Source organism: Lathamus discolor, chromosome 6 (assembly GCF_037157495.1).
Source record: "Lathamus discolor isolate bLatDis1 chromosome 6, bLatDis1.hap1, whole genome shotgun sequence".
Lineage (NCBI taxonomy): Eukaryota > Metazoa > Chordata > Aves > Psittaciformes > Psittacidae > Lathamus > Lathamus discolor.
In genome coordinates this window covers 17,441,580-17,460,183 of record NC_088889.1, presented here as the reverse complement: position 1 = coordinate 17,460,183, position 18,604 = coordinate 17,441,580, and the positions used below count along the sequence as shown (strand labels likewise).

General features: G+C 39.4%; 1 protein-coding gene across 1 annotated transcript in view; it reads left to right on the top strand.

Moving 5' to 3' along the window:
- The window catches only part of MAP3K9 (mitogen-activated protein kinase kinase kinase 9), a 52,303-nt gene that overhangs the window by 30,829 nt on the left and 2,870 nt on the right, over nt 1-18,604 (top strand). Inside the window, exons 4-9 of the mRNA XM_065685594.1 lie at nt 6,009-6,157; nt 9,297-9,472; nt 11,546-11,786; nt 12,967-13,089; nt 13,816-13,969; nt 18,195-18,307. Of these exons, the coding sequence (XP_065541666.1) occupies nt 6,009-6,157; nt 9,297-9,472; nt 11,546-11,786; nt 12,967-13,089; nt 13,816-13,969; nt 18,195-18,307 (956 nt within the window). The remainder of the gene's footprint in view (nt 1-6,008; nt 6,158-9,296; nt 9,473-11,545; nt 11,787-12,966; nt 13,090-13,815; nt 13,970-18,194; nt 18,308-18,604) is intronic.

The window sequence follows — 18,604 nt, the reverse complement described above, 5'->3', positions numbered from 1 at the left end:
AGCCTCTGTAGTTAATCTGAGACAAACTAAACAAGGCTTTTTTTCTGAGCAAAGCATGGCAGAAATGAAAACGTCAAGGCTGTGCACCTTTTCTGTGCACATCCTGACAGTACTGGTTTGTACACAGCTTGTCAAGCTCAAACCTCAATTCTTTCTTCTCTGAAACAGTGCTGGGAATGGCCTTTAAAGGGTAACCTGGGGGAGAGGAAGGGAAGGGGGAGACAACTTCCCTGTGACTGTAACTTTACTAATCCAGGCATGCTGTGAACAGATGGGTAGATGTTCTGTACCACTATGACATCATTTTAAGAAAGATAAGACATAATAGGTCAGTTGGTGATTTTCATAATGGTAGGTCAAGTGCCTCTACACCTGTGCAAAAATACCAGCTTGGTCATGACTTAAGGACTGTGAATCACTTCAGGATTTAAGGACTGTAAATAACTGAAATTATTTTTTAGAATATTTTCTGAATATTGTATTTCTATTTTTAAGATTCTTTCCTAATTTTCTCTTTTTATAGATACCAGTCTTCCCTTGAAACTAGGTTGAGTTTCTCTCAGTGCTCTTCCTTACACAGAGGGTCATCTCCATTAGGAGAGCTGTTATACTGTCTCTGAATAAGCTTTCTCTCTGGTGGCCAAAACCTTGAATCATAGTTAAATAACCTGAAAAAAACATGGTGTTTGAGGCATGTATACAGAGGACAAATACTTGCCCGTGCAGTCACTACTGTTATGTCAATGATTGTAAGCACTAGATTTTGCAAAGGTGGTCGTGGTCACGTAATAAATCCTGTCCCCACGCAAGGATGCAATTTGAAATTCTTAACAGGATGAACTTTTCTATTCTATTGGGCTTGTCTCTCCTCTTGCCCACTTCAACCTCTTGGTTAATCACTGGAATAAGGGGAATTTTTTGCCTGACAACCTTACAGTTAGTCTGTGCAGCACCAACAAAATTGACTGTCTCTGTCTATTAGCATTCACAAACCCTTTTATTTCAACATCTTTTCTTTAAAGCTTATTAGAATAATACTGCTGGTTGAATTGCTGCCCAGCCTTTTAACAGCGATCTTGTTCTGCTTTTGTTCTTGCTGCACAAACAGGTGAAGAAGATGCTGAAGATGTTTGTCAGGACTGAAATCTCCAATCTTACCATAAACAACTGCTTCATGCAGTTCCTGTCAAAATATGTATCAAGCTCCATTTAAAAAACTCATTTGTCCCACTCTAAAGGAGGGTTGGCAAAAATTTACAATGCTGAGGAATGTTCACACATGCTGGTGTCTGTCACCAGGGTTGGGCCACTGCGAAGCTTCTTGATAATAACAGCACTTGGTACATCTTGCTAAAGAAAATTTGTTGCTGTGAGTTTTGCTGTGGTGCACTCACAAGCTTTAGCCATACAGTAGAAACCTTGTGCTTATATTGTGCAGAGGACAAAGAAGCTACGGTTTTATTTAAATATGTCAGTTTCTGTAAGTCTGTGTTTGAGAGTTATGCATTTGCTTTGCATTTACAGGGGTGAGAAGGTAGCACAGATATTGCAGTTTATCCAGTACTGTACAGTAAGCAGCAGACATATAATTCAAATTCCTTTGTCATTTTAACTGTTTAAATGTATTTCTTGTTTGCTGCACACTTTGATTTTCGACTTGTGCTGCTTAAAAGGCAATCATGTTGTCAGTATGATTGGTATGCAGAATGTAAAGCCACCATACAGCCTTCATCTGAGTTCCCTGTGTTCCTCAGTTTAGATGTTTTGAAGATGTATCTATTCTGAGACCAGTAAAATAATTAGGAATTTAATTTTCATTTAGGAATGGAATACCAGAACTACCTAAACCATCTGATTAGCAGATCAGGATGTTTCAGTGGTGGGTATAAGAACTTCAGTCACTAGAATATTTAATTTGAATCAGGTGTTGGCAAGCATTTCCATCTACAACTTACTGCGTGCAGGCTTCTGTAGTCCTCTGCGTGTAATGAAGCACTGGCAAGACTTCAGTACCTGGCAGATAAATGTTGACTAGCAATGTTGGTAGAAGCTCATGTGGGACAAGTGTTGCAACTGACTGTTGTGAAATACGCAGGAAATGTCCGCTCTGGAGCTGCCAGTCTGATAACAGGCAAAATGCTAATTGTTAATAGCCATTAAAATGTAATGAAGTTTATTTCTTAACAAAAGTAGTGTATTAATGTTCTGGTTTCTGTTGTTGCTGGTATTTCCTTATTGGGCTGATAGTTCCTTTCTCATGGAAAGTGCTGTACCTAGGGAGATGGATAAGAGCAACCTCTGGTACAAAAACTTTTGAGCAATAACAGTGAGAAGAAATTACTGGTTTTTTGTAAGTTCACAGACTTACAAGGGAGCTGGCAAAATCACATGTGCAATCCTGCAAGACCTTCAGCCTTCTTCCTGAAAATCCAGTCTGTAGGATTGGACCTGATGTTAAATGGTTTAAGGGATTACTGGGTCACTGGGAGATGGCTAATTATTCATACAAGTGTCAGTTGACTTGGATGCATGGTCAGCATCACATGGCTCATTTTGTAATTAAAGCCCCAAAATTGCTACTGTGTGCCGCAAGAGTAAACGAGCTTGATAAGTTTTGATTCCTCCCTGTTGAGAGTGAGGAGAGGCCCTTGGTTCTTTCTTCCTATGCCTTTTTTTTTTGTATAAATCTCTCTGTCTCTGGCTTTTTCCTTTGGCATTCCCAATTCTCTGCTTGAGGAATTAATGGAAACCACTCTGTTCAGCACCCCTCTTCCTGTTTAATCACTTGGGATGATTGTTGTTCATATACCACAAAGCAGTGTTTCCCTTGTTCCACAGAAGCAGTATTATCAGCAATGAACTGTAAGTACATGAGGAAGAGGTGGATTCAGCTTTGTCAGAAACAGTGACCTTTTCTGCGATCTGTCCATTCCTTTGTTTTTTTTAAGAATTGCCCCACTGAAGAAATGCTTTGAGCACATCATTAGTGCTTTCCTAACCATCCCATTACAAAACCTGTCTAATGCATGCTTTGTTCAGCACTAGTGGTAAAGTAATAACAAAACTCTTTGGTACTTTTTCCTGCCTTTTGATATCAACACTTGTATCCGAACTGGAGAATAACATGAAAAACCAATCAGATTTAGACAGGCCAAATATATATTCAGTACAGGATTCCTTTCCTTTGAGTCTTAGGAATCCTAGGAAGACATAAAGAAAATGGGAAATTCCTAAACTCCTATTTATTTATTTATTTCAAATGAAGCTCTTGAGACAGTCAGGAACTGAGAATCTTGATGGAAAGAAATATGCTAGCAGCAAAGGTGGGATCTCTAGTGACTGAAATTCCGTATCTAAATAGGAAAAGTAGAGTCAAGCCTGTCCTACAGCAGCAGTTACAATGAACTTGATGGGTTGGGGGGAAGATTGGAAGGGTACAGGTTGCAATGAAATAATGAAAACTTTGGTTACTCTCGAATGGATAAGGCACTTGCTGCTTTGAAACAAGAAGAGATTAATCTTTGAGCTTCAGAAATTGCTGTTTCATGGAGCAGCTATGCAGGGAGCATTTAGGAGAAGCAGCTTTTCATTTGGTCTTCAGGTGTGCTTAGGAGAGGCTTTCAAAACTGTACAATGTGACTGTGATCAAAATACATGTACACTTAGATTTAATATCTTTGCCAGAGCAATTAAGAAGAATTAGTCTGTTACGCTAGTGTTTAATATCAAGGAGATTAATGACAACATTGAGGAATTTTGCTTAAATACAATAAAATGAGAATGTGGAACATGGTTATCTTTTGCGGATGCTATGTTCAAGCTCAGAGAAATGCACAGGAAAGACTTCAAATGAATGAAGAAGACAATGTAGAAGAGACGTCCTTCAAAAGGATGAACCTGTATTCAAATGAGGAAACTTAGGCATGGACTTAAGTGCTGGCAAGTTGAATGTAAAACACTCCAGAAAATTAAAAGGATTTTGAGGAGAGTCTTGTGAAAACCATAAAAACAAATAAATTGCTTTCAGATGCAGCACAGGTGAAAACACTGCAGGAGAGCATACGGCCCACAGGCCACTTAGTGACCTGTGTCTGCTGTAATGGAACAAAGAGGGGCTTTTTAAGCTGAAGATTTCTCTTTAGGGAAGCTGAGCTGGAGAACATCTCATGCTGAAATACTGTCCACAGAGGTGTTAAAACTGACTGATAAAATGGGCAGTAACAGTTTGCTGGAATTTACAGTGACACTGAGGATTTCTACAGGAACACAGGAACATGACAGAGCTGTGCTGTATAATATGTTGCTTAAAGCTGCCTTAATGCTAGAAGAAGTGGAAGGCAGCAGACATGATGACAGGTCTTAAGAGCTTCCTGAGGATCAGCAAGTCTGATTTCGAGTTCTACTAAATGGTAGAAACAGCACTAAAGAGGGAGGACCTGGTGGACATGTGAGCATATCTGGGGAATAGTCAGCTTTTAGAAGGAAATCAGATCCTGTGAAAAAATGGGAATTTTTGAGGGAGTTACTGAGTATGTGGACAAGTGGTAAGATTGCTTGTGCCATATTTGGATTTATGAAAACTTTAAACAAAATCTTTCTTCAAAAGCTTTTAAAGAAAGTAAATTGATGGGGGAAAAGAGGACAGGCCTGTTTCTCATTGCTTAGTTCTTAATTACTAGAGGAATAAATCAGTTTTCTTGGGGAATTATGTGTTCAACATAATCATAAGTGATTAGAAAAAAAACAGTAAATGGCTAGGTAACGTTTGCAGATAATACCAAGTTATTCATGATAAGAAAAGTTAATCCACTGCAGAGAGCTGAGGAAAAGTTTTACGGTAATGAATGATAAAATAGATGAAATGATAATAAATACAAAATAGTACATAGGAGAGAATTTCACATGTACAGTGATGGACTCTAAATTTTACTGTTATGATTCAGTAAAAAGATATTGGAGTTACTGTGGGTAACCTAGCTCATGTTGTAAGGAGTCAGAAAGGCAAGTGGCAAATTAAAATTTAATAGGAAAGAAAGAAGAAAATGGGAAATACTGTGCCTCTCTGTTTATCTTTAAAACATTGTGATTTTTGGTCATTCCAGAAGATGTCGAGTTCAATGAAAGATATGAAATGGCTTCTCTTCAGGAGAGTAACTAGATTAGGATTTAGCTAGAATAGGATTTTGGGAGCTGGAGGGAAAATGATTTAGGCAGAATGTAGTAGGAGCCTGTGAAATCATGGATGGCATGGAAGAAGTTGATAGGGAATTTATGTTCATTCTTCCTTGTATTGAAAGAACTACAGGGAAGCAAATGAAATTACCTAATGACAAACCCAAACCAAACATGTGCAATTATTTTTTGGTAATGCATCATTAAATTTGTGGGGTTCACTACCACAAAACATAGTAAGTGGGTTCAGAAGAGAATATGACAGGTCAATGGAATTAAAAACTGTCAGGTCACAAAGTATGAAGCTGTCTCTGTCTCGGGTTTCCTAGAAGCAGAGAGAATATTCTGAGGATAGGTTGTTTATCATATGCCTGGGGAAACAACAGTCCTGGCACTATTTCTTTAACATCATAGTTAATATTTCATAGAACATTTTAAGAACAACTTGATTCTGAAGAAATATTTTTCAGTTATTTTTAACAATCGCAACCCACCAAACAATCCTCCTTCACGTTTTTGAGAGTTTCACTGGCTTCTGATTTGAAATTTGGTAAATTTGTCAGAAGGTTTTTGTTAATGTTTTCCAGACTGTTCCTGGTTTCCAGAGGGAAAATTATTTTTGCCTAAAAAGCAAAAATGGCTATTTCAGTCTGAATAAAAAAAGCAGGTAAAATAAGGCACTTTGCCAGCTTGGCAACCATGATGAGCTTGTCCAGAAAACTGCTATTTCTTCGTATACCAGACTCACCCTGATAGGTTCAGGTACTTTTTTGTTGCTTAACCATGAATGTGTTAAAGTCAAATACCTATTGTCTTTTCTGTTTTCTTCCTGGTAGTTACGGTGTGCTGCTTTGGGAGCTGCTAACAGGAGAAGTACCATTCCGAGGAATTGATGGTCTTGCAGTAGCATATGGTGTTGCCATGAATAAACTTGCCCTTCCAATCCCTTCCACGTGTCCAGAGCCTTTTGCCAAACTCATGGAAGGTAAGCCAGTGGTGGTGTGAGTATGGTTTGTTCTGTACCTGGAGTGCTGTTGAGCATTGTCTCCTTGTGTTTGGCTTTATTCAGTGGTGCAGGTTATGATGGGAGCTAGGCTTGACTGTTAGTGTTGCTGTGACAGTTACTCTATTGCAAGAGTAGTATGCTAAAGTAATTTCCCTGCCACTTGTTAATCAACTGGCTTTGTAGGAAAATGGGGGCTACTGTCATCTAGCTTCTTGTTTTCTAGTACTGAAGACTCACCAACACCAAAACTTAACATATATTGGTCTAAGTTTGAAGTCTTTGACTTTATTTGAAATTCATAGCTTGAACATCTTGCTAGGCAGTGTCTGGTTTGGAATGAAACTTTATCCTACTGACATTTCAGGGAGAGGGTTTAAATGTGGCTTTGACATTTGAAAACAACCCATATTATCAGTCAGAATGATGTGATTTTCTGCTTTGTGTGTGGAGATAGTTCATGCCCAAAGTAGGCTATATATGGAGGAGAGTTATATAGGAGTTTGTTATCAGAGCTTCTGTAGTTATTAAAAAGGATTCTGTGAGGTAGCTTTTGGGTATACCTATGTGACCTGCTCTGCTGGCTATTGCAACTACTTACGTATCTCCTGAGCTTCAGTTGTTGCTCGCTTCCTCCCTTGTTCCTTTCCCCTCTCTCTCACAGTAGTACCTTTAGTGTGTTTTTGAGTGACCTTATTCCCAAGTTGCAGGTATAGTAGCTCGGAAGCAATATAAAGCAACAAACTGCATCTGAAAGAGTTAATGCAACTACAAGCTCAGTGCTATACCAGGGCAATTTATTTTGACATGGTTCCCTGAAAATGCCCTGGATTTAAATATAAGTAAGGTTATCTGCTTCTGGGGTTAAAAATAATGCCCTCTATTGGGAAACTAGGGTAGAGACTCATGGCCAGTGCTTGAAGCCAGCAGCACAGAGGTGCACCCACATGCATGGCTTTGGAACACTCAGCTTCTCCATGTGCAAGGGGAAGAAGAGAACAAGAAAACAATTACTTTCTGTCCCTTCACCAAAACTGTTTTTCAGACAGGTTGTTTCCCATCTTGGGTGAACTCTTGTTCCACTAATGCTGCTTTTACTTTTGAATGACTGCTCTGGTGGTCTTTGCTGAGACAACAGAGCTGAACTTTCCCTCCTTACAGAAAAGACTTGTATGTTACAACTGTCCTCATTAGTGCAAATAATGGCAAATCTAGGCCTGGGAAAATAAAAGCCACAGGCCACCTGCATAGTTATCCTGTTAACTCATTCATTCATGCATTTGGCTGGCTGTGGTGTTTTGTTTTACTTTGGGTCACATTTGCTTTGCCATGCTTAAAACCTGGGGTAAAGAAGTAGGAATTATGGCACTGACAGTCCAGCTGTATTGCACATTGCCACTAATTGGTCAGCAGCAGGGGACCTTCAAGTGCTCTTTAACATCCTCAGTACTCTATTTTGATAAGAGAAGCAATTTTGAAATCCATAAACACAAATGTGTTCCAGCTTATGCCTCCTGGAACCTGACCAGATGCTTAAATACCAGCATGTTGATACCAGCAGTTTTGAAACCGAAGCTCCCAAATGCAAAATCTCAGTAATGCTAAAATCAAAGGAAAGACCTGCAAAACCAAGCCTCACCAGTTGCACAGATTTTGTGAAGTGTTATTTGGTTTTAATTACAGCTGCTCCTTGGTGTATTTCAATCCATGAAGCTGATGAATGAATGTCTTTTAAGACATCACCAGAATGTTTTTAAGCATGTTTCCTTTTTTTCAGCAGAAAGGTCTGGGAAACTTTAGAAAATCTTTACAACTCCTGCCTCATGCTGCAGTAATGAGTTATCTGAAGTCCAGTGACCACTTAAAGCAATGATAGTGTGAGCATATTGAGAGATACCCATATGTTAGTTTCCTCCATTCATGCACAGAAACTGTATTGCTTAGAAATATGCTTGATTGCTAAGCTTTTTCTGTCTGGTTCTTCTCCAGTTTTGGCATGCAGGGGTCTACCAGTACTAAAGAGAATAAGGATACTTGTTGAGCAAGGACCTGTGCAAGTGCCAGTACGGGACAATATAGAATGAGAAAGTGATGCTTTCTGCAGGAGTAGAAATAATAGTGAAGTAAGAGGGAGAACTGAATAAGTAAGAATTTCATATTCAAAAGCATTTTGACTTAATGGCTTTTTGAAAACATGTTATTAATGATTTTTGTAGCTTGAGATGTTGCTTCATACCATTTTCTATATCAGTTTCTGTTTTCAACATTCAATTCCTATCACTGTAAAAGGAGTACCTTTTTGTACCATTACTAGTTGAGTTGCCTCATGTGGTAAGATAGGACCTTAAATTCTGTGGTTTTAGAGCTCTGTAATTGGGTAAGTTATTACATTAGATTGTAAATGAAAAAAAAAAGATTATTTATCTGTGGTTTCTCTTGAAAGCAAAATAAAAAAGCCTGAACAAACAATATTCTCTCAAATAATAATCCTTAAAAATAAGAACGTTGAAAATGCACTATTTGATACAAGTATGTGCTTGAATCTCCTGTTTTCACTCAAGTTATGCTTGATGACCAGTCTGCTTTACAGGAGAGATGTTCAGTTCTGTGGAAAAGATTCATAATGACTCAGCTTAATATTAGTTTGGCATTAGAGAGAACTCTGATAGCTTGTCCTGCAGTATGGTTGTTAACATTGCAGTGTAAGTGTGATAAACAATTGTTTGCAGGTCTTGCTTAGTGTCTTCAGTCTGTGAGCGCATACAACTTAAAGCAAAATATTTTAAGAAATTATTTATGGTTTTTAATATATTTGAAAATGTAACTTCCTGTAAAATTAGTAAACTTATATTTTCTGTGGCATATTACTGCAGTAGAACCTAGAGACCAGGTAGTTCAAGATCTTAGGTGATGCTGGGTATTGTATTAACATGAAAGCATGAAATCCATACTTGACTATGAAGCTACAATAGTCAATGCAAGTGGGAAATGGAAAAGATGAGGTAGCATAGATAGTGTGCATGCTACTCTTAGCCACTGGGGATCAGTAAAGTACTACTCATCTTCTCAAACCTCCATACTAAGAGATGCTTAACAACTGCTTGTCTTTATCCTATTCTAGATTGTTGGAACCCTGACCCACACTCACGACCTTCCTTTGCCAGTATCCTAGACCATCTCACCGCCATAGAAGAGTCTGGTTTCTTTGAAATGCCCAAAGATTCCTTCCACTCCCTGCAGGAAGACTGGAAACAAGAGATCCAAGAGATGTTTGATCAGCTCAGAGCCAAAGAAAAGGTAAGAATAAGTCCCCAAATCAGTGGCAGGTTACGATGCACAAAAGGGAAGAATCATGAGTAAAATAAATATCCTCATGCTGAGCTGCTACTCTAATATTGTAGTGAGCTTCCATTACACACTGTGCAAATTGCTATGATGAGTTGTCTCCATTGTTTAATGTATCTGATAGCTAGTTCGCTGTTAGATCTTAATTGAGAGGCCAAATAATAACTGTAAACAGTAGACACCGGGGAGGTGATTTCAACATATATACTCTAATAAACATTGCAGTTTTGGTTCTGTGAGGTTTGTGTTTTCCAGGTTTTAAGCACAGCCAAAGTGGATAGACTATAATAAGCAGGAGTGCTACCAGGGGAATGGCATAAATAAGTGTTACAATTGAAGTCCATCTGGCTAAATAGCAGGAAACAAAAATACAAGCAGGAATAAAAGGAATTGTGACCATCAGCCTCCAAGAGGCTGATGTGAAAAAGCTGAAGTTTTCTTCAAGCACACTTGTGTAAAGCACAGCTTGCTGCATCTATGTAAACACAGATGGGTCCTTGCAGGGACTGTCTTTACAGTTGTTGCTATGAAATACTGCAGTGGAATCACTAATAATATTTTTATACAGGTTCGTGGTCTCTTGCCTAAAAATAACTTTGTAATAAGCAACCAACTTGATTTGGGCTCAGAAGTTGGACTTGGGAGGCAGAGAGAAGGAACTTCATATATCCCGTTCACCTCAGGAGTGAAATGCACTAAATTTCACCTCCATTATGATGGGACTGGTAACAGTGACATCACTAAAAAAAAATTTAAATAATCTAAGCTAAAATCTGTCTGTGTTCTATCTGAAGTTTAGCTTCAACTCTTCAGTTTTTAGCTCTGCATTGGAACTAGCCAGCTGGAGATAATTATTCTGAGTGCTGAATTCTTTTGTCCTTGTGGTAAGAGTGCAGTAAAAAGACATTTTGAGATCTCAAGGACAATTTCAATTGATTTATTTTGTCAACAAGGGAAAAATTGGAAAGTTTGCCTTATGCAGCTTTAAGCCTAAGGCACAGCCATGCTTGGTGGAAAATTATGGGAATGGCCTCCTGATGTTTTCCTCATTCATTTTTGTTAGAGCTGTGTTTTTTGCTATTACAATGCATGAGATGGCAAGGTTATTTTTAAATAATCTAAGTCATTACTGAAGTTAATATGGGTACTTATTGAACAGGAAAGCAAGGATTGATTCTTTTGACTGTTATGAATAAATCTTCCAGAATGGGTTCCCATATGCATGATACTCTTCAGTGGATCTCATAAACATGTTCATGTTAGATACCCAGAGTATTTTCTCATGACAATTAATTTAGGACTCAGTGCCTTTGCACAGAATCACAGTGTGGTTGAAGTTGGAGGGACCTCTGAAGGTCATGTGGTCCAAGTCCCCTCTTCACACACAGCCAGCTAGAGCCAGTTGCCCAGGACTGTGTCCAGATGGTCTGCAAGGTGGGAGACTCCACAACCTCTGTGGGTAACCTGTGCCAGTGTTCAGTAATGCTTACAGTAAAAAAGGGTTCAGAGGGTATCTCCCGTGTGCCCATTGCCTCTTGTCCTGTCACTAGACACTGCTGAAAGGAGCCTGGCCTATCTTCTTTACACCCTTCCTTCAGGCTTTTATGTACACTGATAAGATCGCCTTTCCCCCCACCCAAACCTTCTCTTTGCTAGGATAAACAGACCCATCTCTCTTAGCCCTTCCTCATAGGAGAGATGCTCCAGTCTCTTAATGGTCTTCAAGGCCCTTTGTTGGACTCTTTCCGTGTCAGTATCTTTTTTTCTGGAGACCCCAGAACTGGACACAGGATTCTGCAGGCGGCCTCAGAATGCTGTTATCCATATTTTAATACTGATAGGAAGGGTCTTGAATGGCAAGCACAGAAGTTCCTGAAGATTGCTTTTGGCTTTCAGCTGAGCCTTTAAACAGTGGCGCTAGCAGTGCTGTGAGCATTGCTGCTGTATCTTCAGAATATATAGTGTTAGTCTTAACCGACAGGTCACAAGGTAGTTTTTTGTTTCTCCTTTCTTCTTTCCCTGCAGGAGCTGCGCACATGGGAAGAAGAACTGACTCGTGCTGCTGTTGAACAGAAGAACCATGAGGAGTTGCTACGAAGGAGGGAACAGGAGCTGGCAGAACGTGAGATTGACATCCTGGAAAGGGAGCTCAACATCATTATCCACCAGCTGTGTCAGGAGAAGCCTCGGGTGAAGAAACGCATGGGGAAGTTCAAGAGGAACCGGCTCAAGTTAAAAGATGGCAATCATATCAGCCTGCCTTCAGGTTGGTCACGTGTTAGACTGTGTCAGGTGAAATGGGAAGAACAGTTGAACCTGTAGGTTTGGTAACTCCTTTCTACTGATACTTACACATTAGAATCATAGAATCTAGAAAGTATTTGATGTACCTTGGGAAAAACATGCGTCTTGAGATCAAGAAACTCTAGAAAATATGATCATCTTGTGGCTAGCATTCCCCAAAATTCCAAATATAAAGGATAGAAGTAAGTTTGAGTTATTACATGTTTGTTAGTCAATGGCTGTATATGGTTCATGGTAAAATGTTGGTGTTGCAGTTTAACAATTTGATACTCAAAATGATCAGTTTAAGAAAGGATGTACATAAAAAATGATGGAGGTTCTTGCATTAGTAATATTTTACATAATGCTGCAGCAGAAGCCATAATCTACTGGATTTCTTGGTACAAGAATCTAAAAATTATCTAAAAAGTCAATAGCTGTGAGACTACAGCCCTACATTGCTAGTTTCGTATGTGAACTCGTATTAACACACAAGTGACCTCTAATACCACCCTTCTGGAAGAAAATGTTAAGTATCAGTGGGGTGTCATGGAAGTCACTCTTAAGAGAGTGAAGATGGTGATTTTCAGAAATACTGAGTCCTTATCATTTCTGCTGTGGGTTCTTTATGGAGATTCAAATTTGTGAAAGAACAAAAGCGTTGGTTTTGTAAATCACCTGAGGCTCATCCATCATTACCTCAAGGATCATGGCTTATGCTATATTTTGTGTTTTCTGAGAGGTTGGCTGTTCAGAAGAGCAATGATAAAATGTGCCTGTTAACTATGCTTTTCTTTAGGTCTGTAAACACATATTGCTGGTGGTTTTGCTTAGCTTAAACTGAGAAAAGATGAAAGGAATTTATCCAGGGATGTACTTTGGCTTGAGTGTCAGTCAACACGTGGGGATATGTGTGTGTATGTATCTCACATGTACACGACAATGATATATTTTTGCGAGCATGAATGCACATCTTTATTCTGAAGTAACTGCATGTACAACAGCGGAATAGCTATTACCTGTAAAACTTCATTTCTACATAGATCCTGTAATTTGCACTCTTCGAAAGTTAGCATGAATTATTACTTCATTTTTCTTATATTAAACAAAAGAATTTTAACTGTCTGTTTTTGTTTTGATTTTTTTTTTTTTTTGTGAAACAGATTTTCAGCATAAATTCACTGTGCAGGCTTCTCCAACGATGGATAAAAGGAAAAGCTTGATCAGTAGCTGCTCCAGCCCTCCTGCAAGTCCCACCATTATTCCCAGACTCAGGGCCATACAGTGTAAGGAGCTCAATGTAGTATTGAATTTGGGAAATGTGCAGTCTGTTAGTGTGGTAAGATGCCAAGATTCCATATCTAGGACAGGACTGTAAAGAAACTGTTCCTAAAATGTTTGCCTTGCGTCCTGCATGTATGCATTTGCAGAGAAAAATGGAGTGTGTTGGTGATGGGGGGGGAAGTATCCCCTTCTTTGAAGTCCAAACCTGACTTACCCATGCTCTTGAAACATTGCTGCTTATATAGAAAAATACATTGCTTGGGTGTACTAACTTGCAGAACAGATCTATGAAACATTATTGAGGTGGATTAAGTTACTGTTGGAAGGAAAGAAAAACAAGGGCGCTTGTCATGAAAATAGTTTCCCATAATAAACCAGAATTAGGCAGACAAGCATGTTTAGAAGTATGAAAGGGATGTTAATTAATGTGTAGTGTTTGTATTGGGCATCGCAACACTTGTGTGTCTGGTATCAAACTGATGGTTCTAAAAGAAAAACCAGTGATGGCGTAAAGCTGTAAAGCCTACTTATACTAGTTTTGAAGGGATGTGGTTGTTAGATATGCGTTGATAAATGGTCAGAACTATGGGAAATAAGCCTGAAGGGATGTTTTCATTACTATTCCTGTTCCAGCCTAAGTTTTTTCTTTATGTTGCTTTGGAACCAATTCTTTAATTTGTATGTCTTTTTTTCTTTCCCATTTTCCACCGTTCTTCCCACTTGTGAAGTGACTCCTGCTGAAAGCAGTAAAACATGGGGACGAAGCTCAGTCCTTCCCAAGGAGGAAGGAGAGGAAGAAGAAAGGAGAGGCCAGAAGAAAAAGGGACGCACCTGGGGACCGAGCTCACTTTGTCACAAGGAGCTAGGTGCAGGAGAAGATGGGTAAGAGAGAGCCAGGAAGCAGACTGGTTTCTAGATTCTAAAATCGGTTATGAGCTGGCTCATAGGAGATTCGCCTTTCCTCTTGCAAACACTTTCCTTTTCCAAACTAATTTTCTGTACCAGGAATATTGGAGATTACAATACTGCATTGCAGTCAGGCCCTTGCTAGAGGTACAGCGTTGACTGATGTCTCACTGTCTGTTGTTACCTTAGTATGTGTACTTGTAAGCAGTAGAATTTCGTGGGTGTGTGAAACTGTTTCTCTAGTAGCTTTTCTTTATTTCCATGTTCAACTTCCTGTGGTTTCATATAATAGCTGAAACTACTTCTCTTTTACAATTCACAGCTATGCTTTTTCTTGTCCTAAATGCTGTTATTTGAGGTTCAGCAAGGCAAAGTGCTGGGGTACTGCAGTTGGGCCACAACCCTATGCAATGCTACAGGCTTGGGGAAGAGCTGCTCAGCAGACAAGGACCTGGGGGTGTTGGTTGATGGAGCTGAACATAAGCCAGCTGGTGCCCAGGCAGCCAAGAAGGCCAACAGCATCCTGGCCTGTATCAGAAATAGCATAGCCAGCAGGGCCAGGGAAGTGATCTCCCCCTGTACTCAGCAGTGGTGAGGGCACACCTTGAATACTGTGTTCAGCTCTGGGCCCCTCACTACAAGAAAGACATTGAGGTGCTGAAGTGGGTCCAGAGAAGGGCAATGAAGCTGGTGAAGGGTTTGGAGCACAAGTCTGATGAGGAACAGTTGAGGGACCTGGGAGTGTTTAGACTGGAGAAGTGAAGGTTCAGGGAAACCTTATCGCTCTCTACAACTGCCTGAAAGGAGGCTGTAGTGAGGTGGCCGTTGGTCTCTTCTCCCAAGTAGCGAGTGATAGGACAAGAGGTAATGGCCTCAAGCTGTGCCAGGGGAGGTTTAGGCTGGATATTAGGAAGAATTTCTTCATGCAGAGGGTGATCAGGCATTGAAACAGGCTGCCCAGGGCAGTGGTGGAATCACAGTCCCTGAAAGTGTTCAAAAACCATGTAGATGAGGCCCTCAGTGATATGGTTTAGTGGTGGTCTTGGGAGTCCTGGGGTAATGGTTGGACGTGATGATCTTAAAGGTGTTTTCCAACCTAGTTGATTCTATGATTATTTTTAAAGTAATCTGGCAGAGCCAGGAACGTATCTTCTCTTTGGGCTTTTGAAAAGGACGCGTAGCTTGAGTGAATATATCCTGAAAGTGATTTTTGCCAAGATCTATTTCTATAGATTCTTATCTTGTGGCTTCTTTTTTTGTGTGTGTGTCTGAATTATTTATACCAGGACCCCAATGGATCATTGCTGAAATGCTGCTTTAAACATAGGAATATTTTGATCTTCTAAGAGGTTTGAATGCCTTGTTATTTTTAGTGGAGTTGGAAGCTTTTTCCCCTGCTAAATTGATAGTTTGACTCCTGCCATATTTTTTAGCAGGGAAAATAAAATGGTTGTAATTTTTCTTTAAAATTATGTCCTCAGGTGTGAAATTCTTGGAAAACAGATATTTACATAATGCATCACTATCGCAGCCCTCTGCAAGAGGGCCTGGATCTGAGTGTTCTAATGACATTAAAATGGTCTCCCTGAAAGGTACTCTTGACATGGTAACAGGGCAATGTGGGGGAAGCTGCTTTGACTGCTGCCTATTCTTTACCTATTGTCATGCTTTAAAACCATTAACTATATAAAAGGGCAGGAAATCACTGAAGCTGGTAGAAAAACATTTCTACCTGGATAGAAGTCATGTTCTTAGAATTCTGGGAATAAAGCTGTTCAGTTTTCTGTTCAGTCTGAAGCTCTGAATTGCTTTTGGGCACAAACAGCTGGAGGGGAGTTGCTTGCTAACCATGGTTGCTCTTAAAACAGTGGTGTTCTTTCTACAACTGAGATGTTGGGTAGTATTCGTCACCTTTTCCAGGGAGACTCGATGCAGCTATAGCATTTTGCAGAGTATCTGAAACATGATAGTTGCTGAGAGGGCAGTGTGGTTAACACATAAAATGAACTACGACTTCTTGCCAAGATTATGCAGACTTAATTTTAAGGTCTGCACTGCAGACTTTAAATTAAAGAGGGCAGAGTTGCAGTAAATGTGAGTGACTCAAAAGATTGAGTGCTTGCTATTTTATAATTCTAATTTTAGCGGGTAGGGGGGTAATGAGGTAAAGTGAAGAGCTAAACTTAGGATAGAGAAGTCCAATTCAAATCTTCTTCATGACACTGTTCTAGTAGCAGCAGTGCTACTATTCCTGCTGCTTTCACGACTCTGATCAATGGAACTTGAATATCATCTTTTTTATCACTTTCCATGTGGTCTCCACAGAAGGCAATTCTAAATCTATGCAAGAATTACATTGTGGGAATTTCAGTGAAATTCTCTAGCATGAATAAACTGACCTGTAACTGACATCAAGTAAAGGCAGTCACGAAAAGATTATACAGTGATTATTCACTCTTCTGCATTTATCTTTGAGCACAATGAATATGCACAGCAGCAGAAGGATGCTGTGCTAAATTGCAGAGACTGGATGAAGCTTTATGTTGGACTAGTGTTGTGACAGTTCAGTTGTGGTCTTATGCTATATTCTCAAGGATATCTGGTGAAGTCCTACTTGTCTTTAAACTGGGCATTGGCTAGTCTCTGGCTGTTGCTGTGGCATGGGTGATCTTTACCCTGTTTAAGTTTTCACGCTGGTGGTGCTACTGGTTTTACAGAAGGTGACACTAGATGTGGGATAGTCATAGTTCTTTAGCGATGCTGTCTTAAAATCTTGCAAGCTAAATAGAGGTGAGCCTGAGAATAGACACATTTTATTTGTGACAGTGTTGTACTAGTGCCTCAACGTTACAAAATATTACAGAATGGTATTATGACACTGGAGATGCAGTCTTATAGTTGTAGGGAAGTTTTTTGCTGAGCAAATAAGCCTTGTCACCTTATTACTCCTAAAAAGAGCTGCTTTTTACTTCCCCATAGAAAAAGGCAACAGAGAAGTAACTCAACTGTAATACAACAAACAGAGTAATAACCTTCCTGTTATTTAATCTAAATAGATTACAGGTAAGAAGTCTTCAGGCTCCTGAACTGTTGTGCTGGTGTCTGAAATAGATAGTTTTACTGCTAATGTTTTCAAATCGTTCCAGTTGCTTTTTCCTTGGAGCAGTAACAGGTAATATTGCTGTAGTAGGAATGTACTCAGCATGTTCTGAATCGTTTACAAATGCACACTACTGTCTAATTTTTAAGAGGATGTCCAGCTATCCTCTGGACAGGTTTTGGGGGTCTGCTTGTAACTTGGGGAGGAGAGAGAGAAGAAATGAAAAATAAAAAGGAAGGATGAAGATTTTATAACCTTGAGGCAACCATAGCAGGCCTTGAAATTATTTTGGTAGCTATTTATCTTTCTGTTCAGATTGAGCTGCTTACTAGAGTTGTTTCTGATGTTATGAAAGTACCTCAGGGAACAAATAGGTTGATGGTAGTGAGCACCTATGAATACTAATAAGCTCAGGTGCCTGGTGACATACCCTTAAATGCAGGTGACATCAGTAATCATTTGGGTTTGGGTTTTTCACTTGTTTGTGCTTTTGGGTTTTTTTTTTGTTTGTTTGTAAGTAAAAGCAGCAATGACATGATTTATAATTTTAATTACCTGTTTTTCCATAATACTCTTTTAAATGTCTGTACTTCAATGAGGTGTTTTCTTTAGAGAACAAGTACTGGGATTTATAATACAGTGGCATGACTCACTGTTACAATGACTTGAGCATATTATTGTCCCAGTGAGTGATCTTTGACTTCCATCGTTCATTTGTATTTCACATGGAGATGTTTTTGGAGATATTTTTCCCTTCCTCCTGCTGAGCACTTTATTTTTTACCTGCCATGGTAGGTTTGCCTTGGTTTAAAAAGAAAGTATTCCATCTGAATTTTTTTAGTGGTGTTTTCTGTTATTCTGCATTCATGGTATCAGCAGAGGGCTTTTGACTGCCATGGTGTAATGAATGAGGGAGGGACTTTTTGACTTTTCTTGTATTTTAAGGTGCCGTAAAGATATTGCAAAATGTCTTGCTATGGGAGGAGTTCAAATATATGTAGTTAAAGTGGATTCATGCATATCCTATGTAGAATATGGAAGGGGGGAATGAAAATTGGTTGTGAACATGGTACATTTGCTCCCATCGTTCTACTGTTTCAGTCTGAAAGCTCTGGTAGAAGGATACAAACAGTGGTCATCCAGTGCACCGAACCTTGGGAAGATCCAGAGAACTGCGCCTGCTTTTCCAGGTTTCACCAGCTTAGCAGAGATGGGTAAAAGAATTCCCTGGACTTTATGTTCTCATCTCCACTTCCATTCACATCTGAATGAACCTCTCTTTTCCTGACCTTCACCCAGTACCTTACAGCAATGTTTTCATTTAGATGGTATCCAGTTTTCTTTTATTCTTTGTGAAATAACTTTCTCTGTTTTGATTTTCTTTCTGTTTACCTTTCTGCTTGTGCCTCTTATCTGTCAAGGAAACAAGCTTCTTTCAGTTCCCTCTAGCTCCATGCTACCTCTCAGTTCCATTCTTGTTAATGGTATTTAGATGTGCAGCATGGTTACAC